Below are 24,246 nucleotides of genomic sequence, written 5' to 3'. Positions count from 1 at the left end.
CAAAATTCGTCATTCCTCAACAGTTAGCATATTACGTATATGCATGGCAGTGATGTTTTTATCGCATACCTACATCTATAGAAGAGGAGACACCGTTCTTGCGGATCATGAGTCCAACCAACAAAATAAAGAGAGGAGTTATAGTTGGATATGTTTAACACCTTTACTGCCCGTGCACCTCACGTGGGGCCACGGCTAACCTCTATTACAAAGCCATAAGGTTTACATGTCAGATTAGGACAGTGAACGTGTTACGTTTCAATTCAATTATTTTCTCGTTCGTTCTTTGATCGATTCGGAGCATCGTATTTTAGTACTATACATGGTGGCCCATTTAGATCGGTCAGTATGGGAAAATCTAAAACTATAAGACATACACCGATCTCTTCTTAGGAACCATGTCATCGATTTTAGTAAGGGGCTGTCCATAAATTACGTCATCGATTTTTGCCGATTTTTGACCCCCCCCCCCCCCTCTAAAGTCATCCAAAAATTATGCTTCGAATGACCCCCGTTTCCTCCTACGTCATGCTACCATCATCCGATGTCCAGACCCCCCCCCCCCCCACCCTAATTTGAAATGACGTAATTTATGAATAGCCCCTAACAAGAAAAACTGCATTCATACATTTAAACAAAAATGTATGTAAATTAAATGTATTGAAAAAATGGCAGTATTTTCGAAAACTTACTAAAATAAATTAAAGGATATGAAAACGATGCATTTTATTCATTTCAGACATCATGTTTCATAGTAAAATTTACTGCCTAAGACCTACACAATCTATATTTAAATAGAAATAGTCTTATTTTTCAAAACGTTCGGGGTTCGATTCCCGTGCTGAGTACACATTTTTTATTAAATATATATTTTTCTTGTTACTAAAATCGATGACATGGTTCCTAAGAAGATATCGGTGTATATCTTATAGTTTCAGATTTTCCCATACCTACTGACCGATCTAAATGGGCCACCCTGTATAGTATATACACATAAGCATATACAGCATAAGCAATAAGATGTACTTAAGTTAACAATTAATTATTAGGCAATTAGCTAAGTCTACCTATCTATGTTTTAACTGCTAAGGGAGTTCCCTCTGCCAACAAACTGCCCTGCAGTTTGGCAGAGAAAAAAAATCTGTAAAATAGGGTGGCACCCTATAGTGTAAATAACATTATTTGCGGTATTTGACGTCTGTCACTCACAACAGCAATACTACGTAAAATGTTTTGCACATCACAAAGGAAAACAACTGCACTGCGAACGTTTACGTTCTACGTCTTTTATTTTTTTAATTTTAGGGTTGATCGGACACCACCGTTATGAATCGGTAGTCGTCTAAGTAAATCGATATGAATTTTTCATTTTTCTTTTAATAAAAATAAGGAAAAGGTGGATAATTAACTGTAAATATGGATATATTTATCGTCACTTAACAGACAACAAATTTGACACAGAAATAACATAAATAAACTTTAAAATAGATCCCCAGTTAGTTTCAATTTTGACAATGGGTGCGACCTACTCGGTCGGTGTATTAAATACACCGACCGACCGGTAGCTTGCGGGAAAACCATATAATTCTAGCTTTATTTAAATCTCAAATAAAAATTCATTATACGTCACAATTCGATACCTCAGTCTACGTGCCATCCAATCGTAATCGCTTGCTGTGACAATCGATTTGCGTTAGTTACATCTCTATATACGTCAGTCATAATGTGTCAAATACCGCAAATAATGTTATTTACACTATAGCTGCTGACGTACGCGATTGGTAGTGCGTGTAGGTATTAATGACAGCAGCTTGAATTTGAGTGCTTAGTTACCACTGACTTTCTAACCGTTATTGTCATTGTGATTAAATAAGGGTGTATGTGTTAAAGAAAAACTCAGACGTTAAGATATATGTGACGAACGGAAAGCCTGCGTAAAAATGACGACTTAGATGTCCTTATTTTTGTGACGATTGAAGTGTATATGTTCTCTTGGACACCTTGCCCGCTCAGATATATCTGCTGCTGACTGTACCTTAAAATCTTATGGCGTTATTCATAAACGCGTTACTGGCCTGAATTAGCTACGAATCGTTTGTCTTTATCTGTAATTTTCTTAGAGTCTGTGCGGAAAGACAAGAGTCGTGAAATGTATGGGATCCAATACATTATACGTTTTCCCGCACAGACTCTATTGTGTATTTGTAAGAAAGGGATAAAACATAATTTAACTAAATCAATGCGTGCGGCGTGTTAACTCCGTAAATTCTTTCTTACTTCCACCTTGAAGTTCTAATCTTCCTTTGAATCAGTGGTAGTTTTTACTTTAAGAATCTACACACATGAAATCAAGGCTCGGAACCGGTTTTTTCTTCATACAAAAAATACCGGTAAGATAACGTTCCATTTAAACTGAAATAAATGTCATATACTAAGAAAAAGTGACCAAGGCCTCCAGTGCCCCAGGCTGGAATCGAACCAGCGTCCTCTCCTATCGCGGCAGGTGCCTGAACCACTCGGCCACCGGGCCACAGCGACATTAGTCAAATTTTCCAAGTATATGCACTTCCTACTGAAGGCTTGTGGCGCCCCCTAGCCATCTCTAAGGTAGAACAGTATGGTTCGAACCTTCTATCTGGATCATTCTCATGATGATACCGAGCTAGCGAGAGAGATGGCGCTGCCAATCAATACTATGAAGTATTTGAACAAATTAAATTATTTTTCAGAAAATATTTTAATTTGTTTTTATCAAGTAGAAACACTACTATATAAATTATAAACTGAAATAAATGTCATATACTAAGAAAAAGTGACCAACGACGACGCTGACGACGACGCTGACGCTGACGCTGGTTCGATTCCAGCCTGGGGCACTGGAGGCCTTGGTCACTTTTTCTTAGTATATGACATTTATTTCAGTTTATAATTTATATAGTAGTGTTTCTACTTGATAAAAACAAATTAAAATATTTTCTGAAAAATAATTTAATTTGTTCAAATACTTCATAGTATTGATTGGCAGCGCCATCTCTCTCGCTAGCTCGGTATCATCATGAGAATGATCCAGATAGAAGGTTCGAACCATACTGTTCTACCTTAGAGATGGCTAGGGGGCGCCACAAGCCTTCAGTAGGAAGTGCATATACTTGGAAAATTTGACTAATGTCGCTGTGGCCCGGTGGCCGAGTGGTTCAGGCACCTGCCGCGATAGCAGAGGACGCTGGTTCGATTCCAGCCTGGGGCACTGGAGGCCTTGGTCACTTTTTCTTAGTATATGACATTTATTTCAGTTTATAATTTATATAGTAGTGTTTCTACTTGATAGAAACAAATTAAAATATTTTCTGAAAAATAATTTAATTTGTTCAAATACTTCATAGTAACGTTCCATTTTTCGTTCTTTGGTTTATTATTTAATTTTTAATGGGACAATCGAATAATACGAAGTTGTTACCTAAATACATGATTCAGTCCTATGTAAAGAACATAAACTAATTAAAAATATTGGGCTATTTCGGGGCTTTGAAAAAAACCGGTTCCGAACCTTACATGAAATCATTAATATAAATCTTAGGTACTTATGCTTGTTATACCTAGCTTATGTTTAGTTTAGTATTTTGTAATCCAATCATGTTATAATTTTCGAAATTTACAGCATTTTTGATATAATTTATTGCGATTTGAATCAAGAAGAGAGCCGTTGAAGAAACGAACACACCAAACATGTTTAAAATATCACATAGCAAACTATTATTCATCCTAACCACTCATTTCCTTGTAAAACACGCAAGTTTGTCAATGAAAAAATGTCTCACCACGTAAAAATAACATTTATACGCGCCGCGAAAATGCAGAGAACGCTGACAAATTTCCCGAGACCGCGTGGGTGTACCTTAAGGAAAAACGTTCACCGTATATTTGGAATTTGAACGTTATTATATCAACACGAAGGTTGTTTTTATTATTGAGTCTTACGTCTGAGTAATAAGAGGTTGAGAAAGTTATAGCGGAAATTATCGTCGACGCAAAAGCTCATCATTACATTATTATAAATCAATCGGCGTCTGTCTTCGCCATAAACTTAATGCAGGTGCTGATACACAGTAGAGCGTTTTCCAAATAAAATTTACATTTCATTCATGTCTTCAAAATATTGACTTCTTGGGCTCATTTTACTCAGAATCATTTGTACATTCACGCCTCTATTGTCAAGGCGTTAAGAGTGCGTGTTCAGATATTTGTGAGCACCTCGGCCGCTCCGATATATCTGATGGCGACTGTACACAGATGATATTACGCAGATTTATCGGCGGGGATCGCTCATTTCCGGCGAGTTCAACGAACATGTGGCCCGGCACGTGGGCGCGAGCGTACTTTGCGCGCTGTCAATCAACCTCTCACTGTCACGGCTGACTTTGGCATTGAATACTAAAAGTTTTGAGGACAGAAGAGCGTATAGGCTCCGTGCATGAACTATAGGGCAGCATTGGAGCCGTCGGATTTTTGGCGCGAGGCGTAAATGTGTCGTTTATTCTTCCGATGTAGCCCACAAGATGGCAGAACCTAAGGAAACGACAATGGCGACGACAATGGTAGACGAGATGGTAGCACTTGCTTTTACAATGTACATGTGCACATATGTTTCCGATTCAGGCCACAAGATGGCAGACCCTCCAACGCGCACGGTCCCTATTTGTTAATCAAAAACGATGAAGATGGGCCCTTTCTGACTATGGGTGGTATTCCATCTGTCCAATGTCATTGCGTCTCATTCTCTCATTAAGCAAAATGTGAGACAAAATACACATTGGACAGATAGAACACCACCCTAACCAGTATGATTGCGAATATATACACTAGCTATTGCCCGCGATTTCGTCCGCGTAGAAATTGTTTAACTGATACCACTCCTCCCTTATGTATCTTATGTCCTAAGTTATGAATTATCTTTGTAAAACATCGCTAGTTTAAAATAAAGTCTCATATGCTGCCCTCTACATTCCACTAGTAGGTATCTAAAACCTGGCCTATTTACAGTGCACGCGCAAAAATGCGTATGTGTCTTCCTAATGGCCGTCGTTTCGGTATTTCCCGTCGGAAAAAACCGTTTGCGCTGTGACGTGGACATCCGGCTGAACAAAGACGTTACATCGGGCCGGGGATATATGATATGTATGTAACATGTGCACACGGAGTTAGAGTTTATAGCGAGGCCGTACGCGCTCGGCGTGTCAAGCTAAGTTCAAAAAATCGGTCAAGCGCGAGTCGGACGGCCGATTTTTTCGACGTAGGTTATCGATTTTATAGCGAATTTTCTCGCCACACTCTCTTGCACGCCAGATTTGTCAGCCAGGCCGAGTTGCTCCATATCCGCGTCCCTGCGAGTGCTCACACTTCGCCATTGGTCAATTCCAAGCTCTGCTTTCTTTTATCTCTGCATGAAAACAACCTCGCTCAACCCTTAAATATCGAGCCCTATGCGAAGCTAGGCTGACAAAAAACTGCCCCATCCCTTCTGTATCTGTGTAGTCTGTGTTCATAGCCCTATTGGCTTTCCGTGTTTTTCACACACACCAGATACCTAGATAGTATTGTATTGTATAGAATATTTATACAAAGCTTCTTTATTCCAAATACTGGCACACGAACAGACTTATCTCCCGCATCATCTATTTTCTCTTTATCCATGTAACTAGCGTTAATGAGACCTCTCTGCCAACTCCACCTCCATTCCAAAACGTCACATGTACCAAACATAACTGTAACTTTACTTCGTTTTCGAACTGCATGTTGGAAATATTCACCAGAGAAGTGGAAATTTGGCGCAAGCGACGCGATAAAGCAGGGGTCTCCAAAATTTTTTACCTGAGGGCCATATTGCGCCTCAGAAACTTTCGTGCGGGCCACCGTCGGTTGTTGTGCCGGGGGAGGGTGTCTGGTTGCTGCTGTTAGGAACAGTTTCACTCTCAATGAATGCTCAACCCCTGGATCCGGGCTCCCGCGGGCCGGACAGTGGGCACTCGCTTTGGGTGTCGGCGGGCCGGATTGGAACGTGTCGCGGGCCGGATTTGGCCCGCAGGCCGGGGTTTGGAGACCCCTGCGATAAAGTATGGGACTTGGCTAGTGAAATGCTGTATGAAAGGTGTAAACAACATTGTATGCAGATTTTACAACTACATATGTTGCTCCCAAGGTTACAGAAATTACTAGGTACAATTACTTTCAACCGGAAAACGTTTCAAACAAAGCAGGTCCGTTTTTAAAACGTTTTTAGCAGTAATTTAATTTTTGACATTTCGTTCTCCAGTCTGGTTGGAAAATGAATCAATTCCGTGCCGAATGATGAAAATAGGGTGTATTACTGCAATGTTCTTCCGCCAGAGTGCAGCACTAGCCCAAATTGTAAACCATATATCACATATATGTAGTAACTTATCCATACTATGCCTTAAACAGTTATTGACAAGTTATCACAAATAAAAAAATATGACATTGATGCATCAAGGCGGTTTGTTTACAGAGGGCCTACCTACCGGGAAACGCGAAAATCGAAATTTCGTTATCTGGTATCTTTTTCGTTCGAGTAGGCAAGAGTGAGAGATAACAAAATTTTGATTTTCTTGTTCTTGTGCTAGTGGCGCTGCCTCCGAGTTTTGCGTAATATTCCCTATTAGATAGAATTAAGCATGAGGTTTTAAATCAGTCTTTGAATGAATATTGAAAAAAATGGTACCTACTAATCATGCTTGATATAGTGATCGTTATCAACGTGCAGTTTTCGTAGCAAAGGGTATGGTTGACAGAAAAAACAAATACATTTGAATATTCACTTTTGTTCTTAACTATAAAATAAATACTTACTTAGGATTACACCTCTAGATATAACTCTTTACGGTACAAAACTAGGGTATGCTCCCGGGAATTCCCGGTTCTCAAATTCCCGGGAATTCCCGGGAATTTTATAGTGTCAAAAGAACCGGTACTGAAGACCCGGTACCGGTACTTCCCGGTTCTCATCCTATGACTATTTATTCCCATTTCAATAGTAGTAATGTTTTAATACTTTAGCTCGGGACATTAAATACCATTTAATAATGGTGCTATTTCATAATAGCCCCCCACCGGGACCCAAATAACCCGACAAACTAACCTGGTAAAGTAGGCATTTCAATATTTCCAATCGATATTACGGATAACGGTGAATTGTAAAATTTCACCTAATTTATCTATTTCAATTTTATCTGAAACATTGCTCAGTACTTTTATGCCGGTTACATAGACGGACTATGTTATTAGCAATTTATCCGTTCTCGGGTCGAAATTTTAATTTCTGTATGCCGTGCCGTCATAGTGCTGAGTGCATCGACTACGCTACGACCGTGTGACTCGGCCCAGGCGGAGGCAGTGTGCCGGTTAATTTAGTAAAATAGGTTGTGGAACGCCAATTAAAACGTTTTTTTTTTTTATAAAATAAGTCAGTTATTAATAGTTATGCAATTATTTATATGAAAATAAGTCTATCATGAAGATTGTACGCTAACACAAACAATTTCTTAAAAATAATCATATGATGCCTTGAGAACCGGGAAGAACCGGGAATCCCGGTTCCGGCCATGCCCAGAACCGGGAAATGAAATTCTTGGAACCGGGACCGGTACTGCATGCCCTATACAAAACCTTTTCCGCCCTAATATATTTTTAAAACAATGTACCTACGTCAAATGATATGAATGTCATAAAAATACAACTATAGTAGCGTGCAATATTTTAGAGACTTAAATTAACCTTCCTGAGACTTCTGTTAACATAGAAAGGTCATTTAGCTATTTAAAATGATTTTTTCCAATCGACGTGAACGACTGACAGCCAAATCTGTTGAACAAATTTTAGACGTTTATTCAGTATAATTTGGATAAGTGCTTATAAATATGTATATAAATCTCATAATTTGTGAAATAAATAATGTTTAAAATACTTGCGTAGGTATTTGTTATTTTGTCAACCATACTTTGCTACCAATACAGCACGTTGATAACGACCATCATCATCATCATTATCATCTCAGCCATAAGACGTCCACTGCTGAACATAAGGGGGAGGCCTGATAACGATCACTATTGATAAAATATTTTTTTCTGAAACGTGCAATGGGTCGTACATTAATTACATCACACAAAAATTCGAAGTTTCTACCCCCCCCCCCCCCCCCCCTTGTCACACTTTTTCATAAGAAAAAGATAGGTCGTTAATACGTACTGTCACGCTTGGCTCGACTCCTCCCCCGTAATATGTGGATGAACCCCAATAGGCCTTTTTGGCTCTAGCGTTAAGAGCGCTATTACATTTCGGCGTTGAGCGAGTTTAGGTATTTTACGCGCTGCGGCAGGCCGTGCGAGCTCAGTACGCCGATCCCTTCTACCACACTCGCACTACAATGATGGATTAAACATTCTTGATCCTTCGCGAAGCATATTGAAATCAACCATAAAAACACTAACTGTACTTAACTTTTAAGGTTCTAAAACTGTTATTTGGTAAGTACGAAAATACTAAATGCACTGCAAATGTACATAGGGGCTGTTCATAAATTACGTCATCTATTTTTGACGATTTTTGACCCCCCCTCCACCCCTCAAATCATCCAAAAATCAAGCTTCGGATGAATCTGTTTCCTCCTACGTCATGTTACCATCATCCGATGTCGACCCCCCCCCCCCCCCCACTCCTCCCATTTGAAACGACGTAATTTATGAATAGCCCCATACTTGTACTTATGAAGGTATATTACTCGAAAGAAATTATAGGTACCTACTCGCTTATTTACATGTTTCGTCATTGCATTTGGTACCTATAGGTTGTAAAGTTTGTATCAACGAGGGTTTAAAAACGAACTGGTACTGAGGATCTGATGATGATTAAGGTGGTCACGGATACCAATCAACCATGTAGTAACATGATTAGGCTCGTTTGATTCGTCTCAACAAGATCTTTGACACTGAAGATACACAGGGTCTGATGATGGAGCTGGAAGGTGGCCACGGGTACCAGTCTATCATGTAACTAAACAACTTCGTGTTTGGGCTCGTTTGATTCGTCTCAACAAGACCTTTGACACAAGACAGTACTCAGGGTCTGATGATGGAGCTGGAAGGTACCATTACCAATCAACCATGCAACTAAACCACATCGTGTTTAGGATCGTTTGATTCGTCTCAACAAGATCTTTGACACTAGGTGATACTCAGAGTCTGATGATGGAGCTGGAAGGTGGTCACCGGTACCAATCAACCGTGCAACTAAACCACTTCGTGTTTAGGCTCGTTTTATTCGTTTCAACAAGATCTTTGACACAAGATAGTACTCAAGGTCTGATGTTGGAGCCGGAAGGTGGTCACCGGTACCAATCAACCATGCAACTAAACCATTTCGTGTTTAGGCACGTTTTATTCATCTCAACAAGATCTTTGACACAAGGTAGTACTCAGGGTCTGATGATGGAGCGCGAAGGTGGCGACGGGTACCTGTCTATCATTATCAGCTCCATCATCAGACCCTGAGTAGTATCTTGTGTCAAACATCTTATTGCGACGAATCAAACGAGCCCAAACACGAAGTGGTTCAGTTACATGGTAGACTGGTACCCGTGACCACAGTCCAGCTCCATCATCAGACCCTGAGTACTAACTTGTGTCAAAGATCTTGTTGCGACGAATCGAACGAAGCCAAACACGAAGTGGTTTAGTTGCATGGTTGATTGGTACCGGTGACCACCTTCCGGATCCATCATCAGACCCTCAGTACTACCTTGTGTCAAAGATCTTGTTGCGACAAATCAAACGAGCCCAAACACGAAGTGGTTCAGTTACATGGTAGACTGGTACCCGTGGCCACAGTCCAGCTCCATCATCAGACCCTGAGTACTAACTTGTGTCAAAGATCTTGTTGGGACGAATCAAACGAGCCTAAACACGAAGTGGTTTAGTTGCATGGTTGATTGGTACCGGTGACCACCTTCCGGCTCCAACATCAGACCCTGAGTACTATCTTGTGTCAAAGATCTTATAGAAACGAATAAAACCAGCCTAAACACGAAGTGGTTTAGTGGCATGGTTGATTGGTACCGGTGACCACCTGCCGGCTCCATCATCAGACCCTGAGTACTATCTTGTGTCAAAGATCTTGTTGAGACGAATCAAACGAGCCTAAACACGAAGTGGTTTAGTTGCATGGTTGATTGGTACCGGTGACCACCTTCCGGCTCCATCATCAGACCCTGAGTATTATCTTGTGCCAAAAATCTTGTTGAGACGAATCAAACGAGCCCAAACACGAAGTGGTTTAGTTGCATGGTTGATTGGTACCGGTGACCACCTTCCGGCTCCATCATCAGACCCTGAGTACTATCTTAAGTCAAAGATCTTGTTGAGACGAATAAAACGAGCCTAAACACGAAGTGGTTTAGTTGCATTGTTGATTGGTACTGGTGACCACCTTCCGGCTCCATGATCAGACCCTGAGTACTATCTTAAGTCAAAGATCTTGTTGAGCCGAATCAAACGAGCCCAAACACGAAGTGGTTTAGTTGCATGGTTGATTGGTACCGGTGACCTTCTTGAGTCAAATAAATACATATAGAATGTCAGGTCGTTTCAAATATTTTTAATCCTGTCCGGTAGTTTATTAAACTGTACCATTATAAATTATAATACTATAAAAACGGTGCTAGGATCAAAGTCTCTCGTTGCGGTTTACACGCACACAGTATAGCGTTTTACACGGCGCCCGCCGCACACAATGATAAAAAACCTCGTCGTCGCCGTTGAAAATGTGCGGAGCCGACCGACACACGTCCTGCCTCTACAAGCTCTGCCGCGGCACTGAGCTGGCGCAGCGCGCGTCATCGGTAATATAGAGTAGTTTTCAAAAAATTGCCAAAAAATTATAGTAGAATTTCATAAACACTAATGTATACCAACAGTATAAGCAAACGTTGCAGATTGCTTGAGTATGAAAATGACTTCGATATTAAGTAGATTTTCGTAGGAATTGACACTTGTTTCGGAGAGAAAATCGAGTTCGTTTTACTTTGATTTTCTCTTTCTCAAAGGTATGTAGGAAAAATATAGTTTGATATGCCTAAAGTACAGGGTATTAGTAATACAAAATAGCCAGGTTTAGCAGAGTAAAATTCTCAACATTTCCAAATAAGAGCTCGCCATTCAGTGCTTCACGGGGTTTTTCGGAAACGACCATCAGAAAAAAAATCATTACTAATTTAATAAGTCCTTTTTCTAATATTTACAACGATATTTATAAAGATAAGAAGACGCTTTTACTGGAACACGTACTCATTGTTTCTAATAATGAGCGCAAAGTCCTGAATTTCGTCGACTAGTATCATCAATTTTGCATTATTTCGACTTTTCTTGTAAGAGCGCTCTTAATACCTTCGTTATTTTTTCACGACTCATGTGCATTTTATTTGTTACCAGATTCATGTGTCTGGACACGGTAGAACAGAGTATCCGAAAGCTCCAGGACGCCAAGTTAGAGATGGCGGCCAACGTGCTCACCGGCGCCCGACACACCAGCGCCTCCAAGCTGAGCATCGAGGACCTTAAAGTGCTTTTCAACATGGGACAACAGTAATATTAAGCTCCAGTGTTTCTGAACATACATACTAATATTATAAATGCGAAAGTGTGTCTGTCTGTCTGTTACCACTTCACGCTTAAACCGATTCAGTTGAAATTTGTCATGGAGATAGTTTGAGTCCCGGGGAAGGTCATAGGATAATTTTTATGTCAGAAGTCATCCCTCAAGAGGGTGAAAGACAAAATTAATGAATTGCCTGTTAATTGGTGTAAGCAATTAAGCATATTATGCTCAAAATGATTGCCATTAGATTTTATCCAGGCACTACTCTTACTCTTACTGCTGGAACTAATTCCACGCAGACGGAGTCGCCGGCAAAAGCTAGTAACAAATAATTAAGGACATGGACCCCTTAACGACTGGAGGCGTTGATACACCAATAATTCCACGTAGTTAGAATAGCAATAACGTTTAATATGGGGCAACAGCAACGTCGACATGTTATAGGTATCAGCTCAACGTCGATGATCCCAAGTGCTTCTGTACGGCTACCACCAGTTTTGACATTGACAGATACGCTCGCGTCTAAGCAACTTACTTTCTATGCATCTCGCTCGTACTCGCATATTAGTGCAAGCGAGATGTATTAGAAAGTAATTTACGTAGACGCGAGCGTATCTGTCAATGTCAAAACTGGTGGTAGCCGTACTGGCCCTGACATACTTATTGTGGCAGAAAATAGTACTTCTAAATATTATGATGATGATGAGAAAGCACATTGAGGATCTCGAGCAATTTTGGCCCCACCCAGTGCTTATTGAACGTCACAAATAAATAATATGATCCCTTACCCTGCAGAGGTGTTCATACACTAGTTAGGTACACACAGTCCGCTAATGCTAATCTTGTGAAGATGGGTAAGGACACATATATTTTGTATCAGAAAATAGTGTAATATTGTAGCCAATTGTTAAGGGCAGGTCTTCCTATATGTATATCGCTGGCAGAAATCTCGAAAATTAAATATTTGATAGTAGGAATTAGGAATTTATGGTAAATAATTTTGCTTTGAATACTCTTTATGATTTATACAAAATACATTGAATTTTATGGAGAAATGTAGGAATGTACAGTCAGTGCCATAAGCATAGATTAGGAATCCGCTAGACCGAGTTTAGAGCAATTATTTCATGCAACCGATGATGCCAAAAATGCGGGGGTGCGCGGGACGAGGTGAGCGAAGTCCCGTGCCGTGATTGGTCCGTTCAAAGACACGGACGTCACACAAAGACACTTTCGACTCGAACATGGAGTAAAATTACCGTATGCGTGGCAGAGGGGGTAGCGCGACTATGCTCAGTCTGGAAGATGTTTTGTCTGTGGCCATAAGTAGGTAATGAAAATTAATAATTCTGAAATAATTTTAGGTCACTCTTTTGTTTTTGTTACTTTTGACACTGGCTAATATATCGTGATAATAAATGGTTAATTAATAATTTTATAATTTTCAATGGGTACTTGACATATATCTTAGATTAAATTTTAGATTTATAAATGATTTTAATGTTATCTTGTAATTTTTATAAGAGGCCGTCTATTTTTTACAATAAATAATAATGTAAAGAAATTGTTTTTTCTTTGGAAATTAATATTTTATTGAACAGGGTATAAGAAAATAGAATTACATTTCTAATTTTCCACAAAGATTTTTGCAAATACTACCTTTAGTTCTTTTCCCACCTACGCTTACCAAACAAAACCGACATGAATACCAATTGCAAGGGAAATGCGTAGGTAAATATTACATGATGTATGGAAGGGCAAATGCGCCCATATATTACTTTAACCAATAAAAAATAAGTTTTTGGCAGAAATTTCATTTTTGGTACAAGCTTTTATCGCTGACTGTACTTTTTATACGACAGACAACTAATAATTTTGATACTAGTTTTTATCTTTGACTGTACTTTTTTTCCACAGTCAACTAATACTCAACGAGACAATTCTAACAACCCTAAACACAATTACGTTGTGTTATTTTATCACCGAGAATTATTTTGATACTAGTTTTTATGGTTGACTGTACTTTTTTTCCACAGTCAGCTAGTACTCAACGAGACAATTCTAACAACCCTAAACACAATTACGTTGTGTTATTTTATCACCGAGAATTATTTTGATACTAGTTTTTATGTTGGTTGACTGTACTTTTTTTCCACAGTCAGCTAGTACTCAACGAGACAATTCTAACAACCCTAAACACAATTCCGTTTTGTTGTTTTATCGCCGAGTTCCTATGGCCAACTCCTGTCTCCATCATCAGATCAGCTCGATGGTACCATAATATTGCATTGTCATCCGACTTGTAATGTTTGCAAATTTTCAGCTTTTGTTTTAAATTCAATTATTATGATACTAGTTTTTATCGTTGACTGTACTTTTCTTTCCACAGTCAACTAATACTCAACGAGACAATTCTAACAACCCTAAACACAATTACGTTGTTATTTTATCACCGAGAATTATTTTGATGCTAGTTTTTATGGTTGACTGTACTTTTTATCCACAGTCAGCTAGAACTCAACGAGACAATTCTAACAACCCTAAACACAATTCCGTTTTGTTATTTTATCACCGACAATTATTTTGATACTAGTTTTTATGGTTGACTGTACTTTTTTTCCACAGTCAGCTAGTACTCAACGAGACAATTCTAACAACCCTAAACACAATTCCGTTTTGTTGTTTTATCGCCGAGTTCCTATGGCCAACTCCTGTCTCCATCATCAGATCAGCTCGATGGTACCATAATATTGCATTGTCATCCGACTTGTAATGTTTGCAAATTTTCAGCTTTTGTTTTAAATTCAATTATTATGATACTAGTTTTTATCGTTGACTGTACTTTTCTTTCCACAGTCAACTAATACTCAACGAGACAATTCTAACAACCCTAAACACAATTACGTTGTTATTTTATCACCGAGAATTATTTTGATGCTAGTTTTTATGGTTGACTGTACTTTTTATCCACAGTCAGCTAGAACTCAACGAGACAATTCTAACAACCCTAAACACAATTCCGTTTTGTTATTTTATCACCGACAATTATTTTGATACTAGTTTTTATGGTTGACTGTACTTTTTTTCCACAGTCAGCTAGTACTCAACGAGACAATTCTAACAACCCTAAACACAATTCCGTTTTGTTGTTTTATCGCCGAGTTCCTATGGCCAACTCCTGTCTCCATCATCAGATCAGCTCGATGGTACCATAATATTGCATTGTCATCCGACTTGTAATGTTTGCAAATTTTCAGCTTTTGTTTTAAATTCAATTATTATGATACTAGTTTTTATCGTTGACTGTACTTTTCTTTCCACAGTCAACGAGACAATTCTAACAACCCTAAACACAATTACGTTGTGTTATTTTATCACCGAGAATTATTTTGATGCTAGTTTTTATGGTTGACTGTACTTTTTTCCAGAGTTAGCTAGTACTCAACGAGACAATTCTAACAACCCTAAACACAATTCCGTTGTGTTATTTTATCACCGAGTTCCTATGGCCACCTCCTGTCTCCATCATCAAATCAGCTCGATGGTACCATAATATTGCATTGTCATCCGACTTACAATGTTTGCAAATTTTCAGCTTTTGTTTTAATTTCAATTATTATGATACTAGTTTTTATCGTTGACTGTACTTTTCTTTCCACAGTCAACGAGACAATTCTAACAACCCTAAACACAATTACGTTGTGTTATTTTATCACCGAGAATTATTTTGATGCTAGTTTTTATGGTTGACTGTACTTTTTTCCAGAGTTAGCTATAGTGTAAATAACATTATTTGCGGTATTTGACGTCTGTCACTCACAACAGCAATACTACGTAAAATGTTTTGCACATCGAAATCACAAAGGAAAACATCTGCACTGCGAACGTTTACGTTCTACGTCTTTTTTTTTTTAATTTTAGGGTTGGCCGGACACCACCGTTATGAATCGGTAGTCGTCTAAGTAAATCGATATGAATTTTTCATTTTTCTTTTAATAAAAATAAGGAAAAGGTGGATAATTAACTGTAAATATGGATATATTTATCGTCACTTAACAGACAACAAATTTGACACAGAAATAACATAAATAAACTTTAAAATAGATCCCCAGTTAGTTTCAATTTTGACAATGGGTGCGACCTACTCGGTCGGTGTATTAAATACGCCGACCGACCGGTAGCTTGCGGGAAAACCATATAATTCTAGCTTTATTTAAATCTCAAATAAAAATTCATTATACGTCACAATTCGATACCTCAGTCTACGTGCCATCCAATCGTAATCGCTTGCTGTGACAATCGATTTGCGTTAGTTACATCTCTATATACGTCAGTCATAATGTGTCAAATACCGCAAATAATGTTATTTACACTATAGTACTCAACGAGACAATTCTAACAACCCTAAACACAATTCCGTTGTGTTATTTTATCACCGAGTTCCTATGGCCACCTCCTGTCTCCATCATCAGATCAGCTCGATGGTACCATAATATTGCATTGTCATCCAACTTACATATGTATGCAAAATTTCAGCTTCATTGGAAGTCGGAAAGTGGGTCAAATTTAGCTTGCAAAATTTGATTCGTACAAACATAGTTAACTACATACATACATAGGTACATTGCAAGTTAATAAAAAGCTTGTAAAAAGGAAAGGTTGGTGACGATGGAAAGGCCTAACCCTTTTTGACGACGGATCTTATACTGTCAAAAAAACAATTCCTATTCTGCAGCAATCAAGTAACAGTACAAAGACATCCTTCTTTACTTTCTTTTCTTTTTATGTTACCGATTGTACCAAGAACACGAAAATGAAATGCTTCGCCGCGAACATGATGGACGGACATTAACACCGCAGACACAACGTGAGACCGCGGCTAAAAATAAAGGTTCAACACGGCCGCGGGAACGCCCGACGCTACCGAAATACCAGCATTGCATGCCGACTCTGCGGCGCATCGGGACCTAAACTATTCTGTTTTGTGAAATAGTTCTTCAAACATTTGAAGATTTTGAAATTTTTGATATGAGTATCGAACGCGCTCGGGCCTGCGTCATCGGGCCATCGCCCGTCACCAAGCGCCTCTGCGCTACCATCGTGTTTTTCATCGGAGTAATCTGTGTTTTTGGAGGTGAGATCTTATTTATTTACTAACAAACTGGTGTGAAGTGACAATACTTTTACAAGCTGTTTTGACAAGTTTTATGTTTGAGACACTTGTTTATCAGAGTTTTATTGGATAAAAGCAGTGAGATAATATTATAACCTTCACAAAGTGATTGATGGAGCAAAGGTGTTGTTTTAACCGCATAACTCACATCACATGAAACCGTCAGTGAGAATGCAATCAAAACAGAACTTTAACTGTATGCATTTAGAGTCCACATTAATTTTCGGAGCGTATTACCTCATCTTGAATATTTTCCAGGTTATTTATTTTGCCGCATGTCGCGAAACGATGTCAAGAGGAGCAACGAAATCGTATCATTCAACTTGACGATCGCAGCCGAGAATTTGTACAAAAAAGCGAAGAGAATATCGCCAAAAGCCGTCCTTCACAACGACCCGGAGAAGGTGACGGCTAGACTCCTGGATATCTTTAATTGCTCGCAGGCGGACTGTGGGACCATTAGTCACTATAATGTGGCAGAGTTTATAAAACGTTCCATCAACTTGAAGGTTATCAGACTGTTGAAATCTGTGAATAATGCCACTATGTATTTGGACTCTTTGAGATGACATTAGATGATTTCTCCCTAGTTGTATGGCTGTTCAATTATCAGGTATACAGGGTGGAAAGGCACGACGATCCTTTCCGGAAATGGGAGATAGTTTAGCCTAAGCTCTATATTTTCTCCATAGAAACTATGTTAATATGGGCAACCGTTTCTAAATTATGACCTTTTAAACATCCACGCAAAAAACTACTTTGTTCTAACCCTAACAGGTGACAGGGTCAATGAACTTACTTGTAAACAATCAGTATTCGACAGGAAATTATGCTAATTTGTTGCCATCTAACCATTTTTAGGTCTGCTTACAGCACGGTAAGAATCATTGCAGGATTTTCGCTTTCTTAGTGGTTCCACTTGTTCAATACTTGAATGAAATAGTTATGTTATTCCTTAATATTAATAATACTAACCACAACATTGTTTACAACGACAGTTCAAATGGTGACATTGACAACCACTCAAAAGTACGCAATCGTCTTATAAATATCTCTGGTTTCCTTGACTGATAAAAAGGTTTTAGTTTCTTAACACGTTTCACAAAATTATTTTCGAATAATTGGAAACTATTTAAAATAATAAAAAATTACATGTAGGTTGTGTTAGTTGCACCAAATGAACTTGCAAAAATGAAATACTAAGAATAAATCAAGAATAAATACTTCTTCAATACCAAACTAACAAACCTTCTTGCGTGGTAGGAAATAGACAAGACGTCTGATGTTTGAAATTAAATTTTCATTGAACTATACTTATTGAATGTCATATTCTTCAAATAAAAATGTTAGATGCTCGTGGCTATTTAAATTTGTGGGGCTGTGTAAAAGATATGGTGTACCAAATCAAACGGAATGTGAAACTGCGGACGAAATGAGACAAAGGCTATTTGTTGCTTTCTGCGGAGGATAAATGACGAAGAGCATACACTATATCGCATGTGCATCGACATACTCGGGTACGGGCTGCGGCGGCGTTGTAATACACGGAGGTACATTTGAACACCGTATGTGAAAAGAAGATAGTATTAAATATTGGAAAAAAGTAATTATCTAAGAAAGTAATAAAATTGTTTGTAATATTTTTGCATGCATTTGATTTATTTGACATTTATGCGTCATTCATACATCATTGCGATACTGTCAACGATCGGAAAAAAGTGTAAAGTCCCGAGCTTTCCCGACGGAGATCCTTAATCTAGCCGTCATGTGCACATGCTATAGGGTTATCACCACAGTTAAAAAGTAGTATTTTTGCAATTTTTATTTTTTACTCAATTAACGATTCTTACCATTACCAATAGTCTCTGTATCACTTAAACGACCTAATACTTCCGGGAAGGATCGTCGTGCCTTTCCACCCTGTATATTCATGAGGTTATGCGATTTCTTTTAAACTGTATATAAAATAACTAGCACTAAAATATAAATACAAACTTCACAACTCTATGAATAAACCCAATATTTGGACATTATGTCATAATATTCTTTCTGTGAATATCTAAGACAGTGTTTTGTGTCGGTAAGACTAAAAAAGAATGACCTATGAAATATGAATATTTTCTGCCTATAAAAAATGTGATTTATGTAGAATTGTAGATACTAGACTAAAAAATATTGTACTGTACTATTTTAGGGTGTAAGAAATGTGAAAATAAAAAGTTTAAATTCTTATAAATTCGTTTATTTGTCTCCCAAGCAAACGGACCATAACCAATAATTGTTAATTTCAACGAGCAGTTATTCTCTGACCAGAGTCCAGAGGGCGACACCGAGCAGCATCAGTAGGTTTCTGAGCCACTTCATCAGAGACGTCTCTTCAACCAGGCGTCCTGTAAAACAAAAAAATATTAACATCGAGCTAGATCGAGATCGGCCTACTGGCGTTCTCCATTTATCCGATTAAGTCTGTATTTTAGACGAACTTGAATATAAAAATAACCGCTTAATATGTCGTTATGCTACATCGCAATATCATGTCAACGACGAACCGAATTCTTGACGTGTTTATAAATCGACTGCAGCGTTAAAACGTCATGTATTAAATTCAGAAGATCGGAAGGTTTTTAATGCTTATTAATTTAAATTTAAAACTGAAGATCTTGTTAGTAGTTTTTAGCAGTATCAACGAAGCAATTTTTTACGCTGCTGAGTTTAACTTTGAAGTAGATCGTGTACGAAAGTCGTTTTAGTGGAGAACTTTACAATGATCGCATGCCGTGGAACGTTGGCATACGCCGTACTTACGATTGCCTTATCGCATCGCCGTCTTCAGTCGGTGTCGCCTAATGTTTACGCCGTAACGTGCTGTTTGTGGTCCTAGCGCAGCGCCGGTCGTGAGTGGCGTCAACCGTCAAGCCGCTACTAACTATCTGAAAGGACTCGCACGCTTCCAAGTCGACGCTCGTTAGATACAATGGTGGCGAATGCTTAGATTACAGAGCAGGCGAGATTGTGACGCCTAGTAGCCTGTTCTACCTACAGACCGAGCCTCAGTCGCAGGAGGACCTAGTGCTCTGTAATCCACGTATCGGATGATCCGACTTCGCTGAATGCTTAGCATTTATAGGAGACTTACTAAGCATGGTCTTGCGACACGTTCGATAAATCTAAATACAATTATATCAGTTAAATTGGACACCGCAACCATAGGAGAAGCATTGAGGCGTTCGAGGATCGCATGCATGAACTATCGAGGAGGGAGAAAATCAAAATAATAAATGATATTCTACGAAATTTAATTCATATGGAAATATACAACTTAAAACAATAGCGCTACCAATATTCTCATGTTAAGTCTTAGTTTATAATCGGAAAGTGATCGGTAATTATACAAATCAAGTCAAGATGTCGCCGGACGCCGGAGCTCGACCGGGGGAAATGAAACCGTCTCGTTAAAATGATTTTCGTTTATTAAAATTAGAAAGCGATTCACATAGCGTTCACCGTCTTCAACTTACTGTCTAGGGGCCGCTGGCGCGGTATAATCTCCTAATCGTTATGTACGCGAGCCCGGGCTAGAGTCGGGCCGGAAGACTACGGTATATTTGTTCGTGTCGCGGCCGCGGGTTAGTCTAGTGCAGGCGCCGCGTCTAGTACCGCCGGCCCGGCCCGCCGTCGCGGCCGCCGCGGGCCGCTCCGCCGCCGCCGCTACAACACCCATACACCCAACATCAGCACCCCGCCATACAGTGCCATAGACAACCGTTAGACACCGCTTAGTTCGTGGACGTCCGACACTAATCCTGCCTCACTGAGCGCTAGCACCGTCCGTAAACTACTCGTTATATTACTTTTTTCCGTTTGCTGATAGATACGTGATCGGTAGAAACGTTTCGCACTCCGTACGTACGGGTCTACGTCGCTCCGACCTAAGAGGCGTCCCACTGCGTTAACTATGCGTAAGGCGTACAAAATACAGACAAAAACCATCACTCTAAATCCAGTTAATACAATTTTCACTTAGCTGCGTTGCAATAGTAAGTTATTTATAGTGTACGGTAGAGACTGTTATCTCGTTGACCATATTGAATTTATTAGTCACCTAACAGGTGTTACGGTGATGACTTGAATAGTGACTCATTATGCTTCGCGAGAAAACCAGAGAGTAAACAGATTACAGGAATTTACTAATATTTGTTTAAAACATGTTATGGTAGCAATAAAATGAGAATTTAATGTAATTAATATTTTTAAAACAGCACAATTTAGCTAATTTTTTTTAGATGTGATAGATGTTCTTAAGTTTATTAACTATGTAGTCTGACGAAAAAAAAATTAAATTAAAAAGTGGCAATACTGTAGTGTCGTCCCGTTTTCTTATATAGATTGATTTGAAAGGGACGACACTACAGTATTGCCACTTTTTAATTTTGACTCGTTTTTGACAGACTGTAACTTTATTTACCAACCTTCATTATAAATCAGAGTAATTTTGATATTGATAAATTAGCATTTATCACATTCAAGTATTTCTAACATGATTTAATTGAAATTTAATTCTTCATTTCCATATTTGAACTTTCTGATTAAAATCTTCAACTCTGAAGTAGAATATCCTATGTCTGTTTACTCCGAGGTTGCAGTTAGACACAAAAGGTGTGAACACTCACCGGCCCATAGGGGGGTACTGCTGAGTGTATGGGTCGCGGTCATAGCCGGCTCCTGCGCCACCGCGCCTGAAATTAATAATAAAGACATTTAATATAAAAACTCAGTATGTTTCGTTTCTCTGTTAAAATGGTATGTTTAAAACATGAACTTGAGGTTGGCAACTTAATATAGGAATATCCTGACCAGTGCTTAAGTCAATTGTAAAAATATGGGTGCATATGCAATTATGCATACAACTTACTAGAACATATGTCCCTATGTGTATGTGTGTGTACGTGTGTCATAAGAGCTATGGCACATATTTTTGATGAGCGCACCCATATTTTTACACTTGACTGTACTATACTGTCTTCAAGTTATAAAAATAAAATGTAGAGCAAAACTGCAATATTACTCAGCTGCTTACTTGGTAACTTTATCAACAGTTTTCTCTAACATTAATGACTAATTATAATGGTTTGGTGTTTGTGGGTGAACAAGCTAATTCCACATTACTTTACTAATACCTTTAAACAAGCAATTCTTGTTTATTTATTTATATATTATTTTGGGGATCTCGGAAACGGCTCTAACGATTTCGATGAAATTTGCTATATGGAGGTTTTTGGGGGCGATAAATCGATCAAGCTAGGTCTTATCTCTGGAAAAACACACATTTTTGAGTTTTTATATGTTTTCCGTCTCCCAGATATTAAAGTTTAGGTTCCCATTAATAAACCCGTTAGACCTGCTTGCACCATCCCACTAACCCAGGGTTAAGCAGTTAAACCATTAACCTAGTGTCAAATTGTACTGGTAAACATGGTAACTCTAGGTTTAACCGGTTAAGTCCGAGTTAGTGGATGGTGCAAGTGGGCCTTAGCTAGACAAAAGAATAACTGGTCAGGTAATATAGCTAATAACAGGATAAATTTTAGGAAGGATATCAAAGTCATAATTACTCTAACTTTAATAAAATAATCTGTTTACTTCAAAACCAGTAACTAACTAACTGTATGGTGCACAATTAAGAATATAAAGGCTGGATTCTACCTGTGTGCGGCACAAGCATTTTTGTACTGAATATGCTTGTGCCGCACACAGTGGAATCCAGCCTTTAAAGAAAACCAAACTAGATAAAATTTCCAAATGTTGTTAAAAATACCTAAACTTTAAATCGAGCTTGAATTAGAGATAACACTACAGATAATACAATAACAAATGCTTCATAGTTATGTAATAATAGCGTGTTCGAGGTTATGCTCAGATTAGTAAACCGTTTACAATTGTACAATTGTAAATAGATTGTATTGCTTTAAAACTTCTAATACTCATGTTAAATGAATCAATGTACATAGTCACTTATATTACGCCATTTTAGTTCTTAGAAATATCATATGACTTGAGTGTGTTGTTAGATAAGAGACTATGCAGGTTTTTACATGCTAATCCACAAGACATAAATTTTACTTACATGGGGGATCTTCTGCTAAACATGTCTCCGTTGCCCATGGGTGCCGCTCGGGGAGGCGCTCCTCGGTCGTAACCTCCGGACATGGGCATGGCGGCTCTCATGGGCGCTCGTCGGTCCATCATGTCTCGCTCGTCGGGGTACATGGGCGCGCGGCGGTCGTCCGCGTACATCCCGCTCATGTCCTCGGCGGCGTAGCCTCCGCGCCGGTCGTCGTAGATGGGCGCCGCGCCGTAGCCGTCGCGGGCGAGCGCGAAGCCGCGCCGGTCCTCGCCGCCGTACCCGCCGTAGCGGTCCTCGCCGTAGCCCCCGCCGCCGCCGAAGCCGCGGTCGGCGCCGCGCTCGTAGCCGCCGCCGCCCATGCCGTTCCTCATGCCCATGCCGCCGCCGCCGCCCATGGGCGGGCCGCGCATGTCCCGGCCGCCCATGGGCCCCATGCCGCGGTCGCGCATGTAGGGCGCGTCGCGGGCGCCGGGCGGGCCGCCGCGCATGGGGCCTCCTCCTCCTCCTCCTCCTCCTCGGCGGTCCATGCCGCCGCCCCCGCTGCGCATGCCGCCGCGGCCGCCCATGCCGCCGCGGCCGCCCCCGGGCCCGCCGCGCTGTCCGCGCTCCTTGATCCGGCCGCGCTCGACCGTGATGACGCCGCCGTTGAAGGTCGAGTTATTTAAGCCCCGGATGGCGGCCGCCGCCTGATCCTCGGTCTGCATGTGCACGAAGCCGCACCGGTTCATTATGTCGCATTCTGTCACGACGCCGAAGCGTTCGAACAGTTTGCGGAGCTCCTCCGGCTTCGAACCCTGGGGCAGGCTCCCGATGAACACTTTCGTTTGCTAAAATGACACGCGAAATACGTAAATGGCGAGTTTTTGAATATAATACACCCTGTTTCGTGTTGTAGACGACACTTACCGGCACCATATTGTTTTCACTTCTTATATCTATCCTTAATTATTAAAATAATCAGTATAACGTTTAGCGCGACACACCACACTTGAGCCAGCTTCTCTGTAGTAACAAAATGGCGCCGAAAAATGACGCCGCTAGGTTATTGACGCTTAATCCTGATTGGTTACATTTTGCATAATACTTGCTAGCTCAAAAAATCTTTTATGTTATCAAATGTCAGGCGTGGTTTACACGGTTTACAGCAAGGCAAAAAAGGGTACCAAGAAAAGTCTGCAGCGGATTTGATAGCCCACGCAGCAAGGGCCCAACGTTTTCTGTTCTCTTTCACGGCGTAGCAACTAGTATCATATCTCTCTCCTCGCTCTTTTAAAAATGCCGTTTGTCA

At 39.8% G+C, this 24,246-nt stretch overlaps 2 protein-coding genes across 3 annotated transcripts in view; one reads left to right on the top strand and one right to left on the bottom strand.

Moving 5' to 3' along the window:
• Positions 1-12,134, top strand: part of LOC134799638 (transcription termination factor 2) — a 49,898-nt gene extending 37,764 nt beyond the window's left edge. Inside the window, exon 22 of the mRNA XM_063772076.1 lies at positions 11,496-12,134. Within this exon, the coding sequence (XP_063628146.1) occupies positions 11,496-11,652 (157 nt within the window). The 3' untranslated portion in view covers positions 11,653-12,134. The remainder of the gene's footprint in view (positions 1-11,495) is intronic.
• Positions 12,135-19,054: 6,920 nt separating this feature from the next.
• Positions 19,055-24,013, bottom strand: LOC134799298 (TATA-binding protein-associated factor 2N). 2 transcript variants are annotated; one of them, XM_063771679.1, is made up of 4 exons: positions 23,865-24,013; positions 22,959-23,785; positions 21,505-21,570; positions 19,055-19,224 (listed from the first exon to the last, which is right to left on the bottom strand). In XM_063771679.1, exons 1-4 carry the CDS (start codon positions 23,871-23,873, stop codon positions 19,212-19,214), a joined length of 915 nt encoding a protein of 304 aa, XP_063627749.1. In that variant the 5' UTR covers positions 23,874-24,013; the 3' UTR covers positions 19,055-19,211. The 2 variants fall into 2 exon arrangements, with proteins under 2 accessions (XP_063627749.1, XP_063627748.1); XM_063771678.1 differs by lacking the exon at positions 19,055-19,224 and adding an exon at positions 20,289-20,542.
• Positions 24,014-24,246: the final 233 nt, after the last annotated feature.

This window comes from Cydia splendana, chromosome 18 (genome assembly GCF_910591565.1).
Source record: "Cydia splendana chromosome 18, ilCydSple1.2, whole genome shotgun sequence".
NCBI lineage: Eukaryota > Metazoa > Arthropoda > Insecta > Lepidoptera > Tortricidae > Cydia > Cydia splendana.
This window is presented reverse-complemented; position numbering and strand designations above follow the sequence as displayed.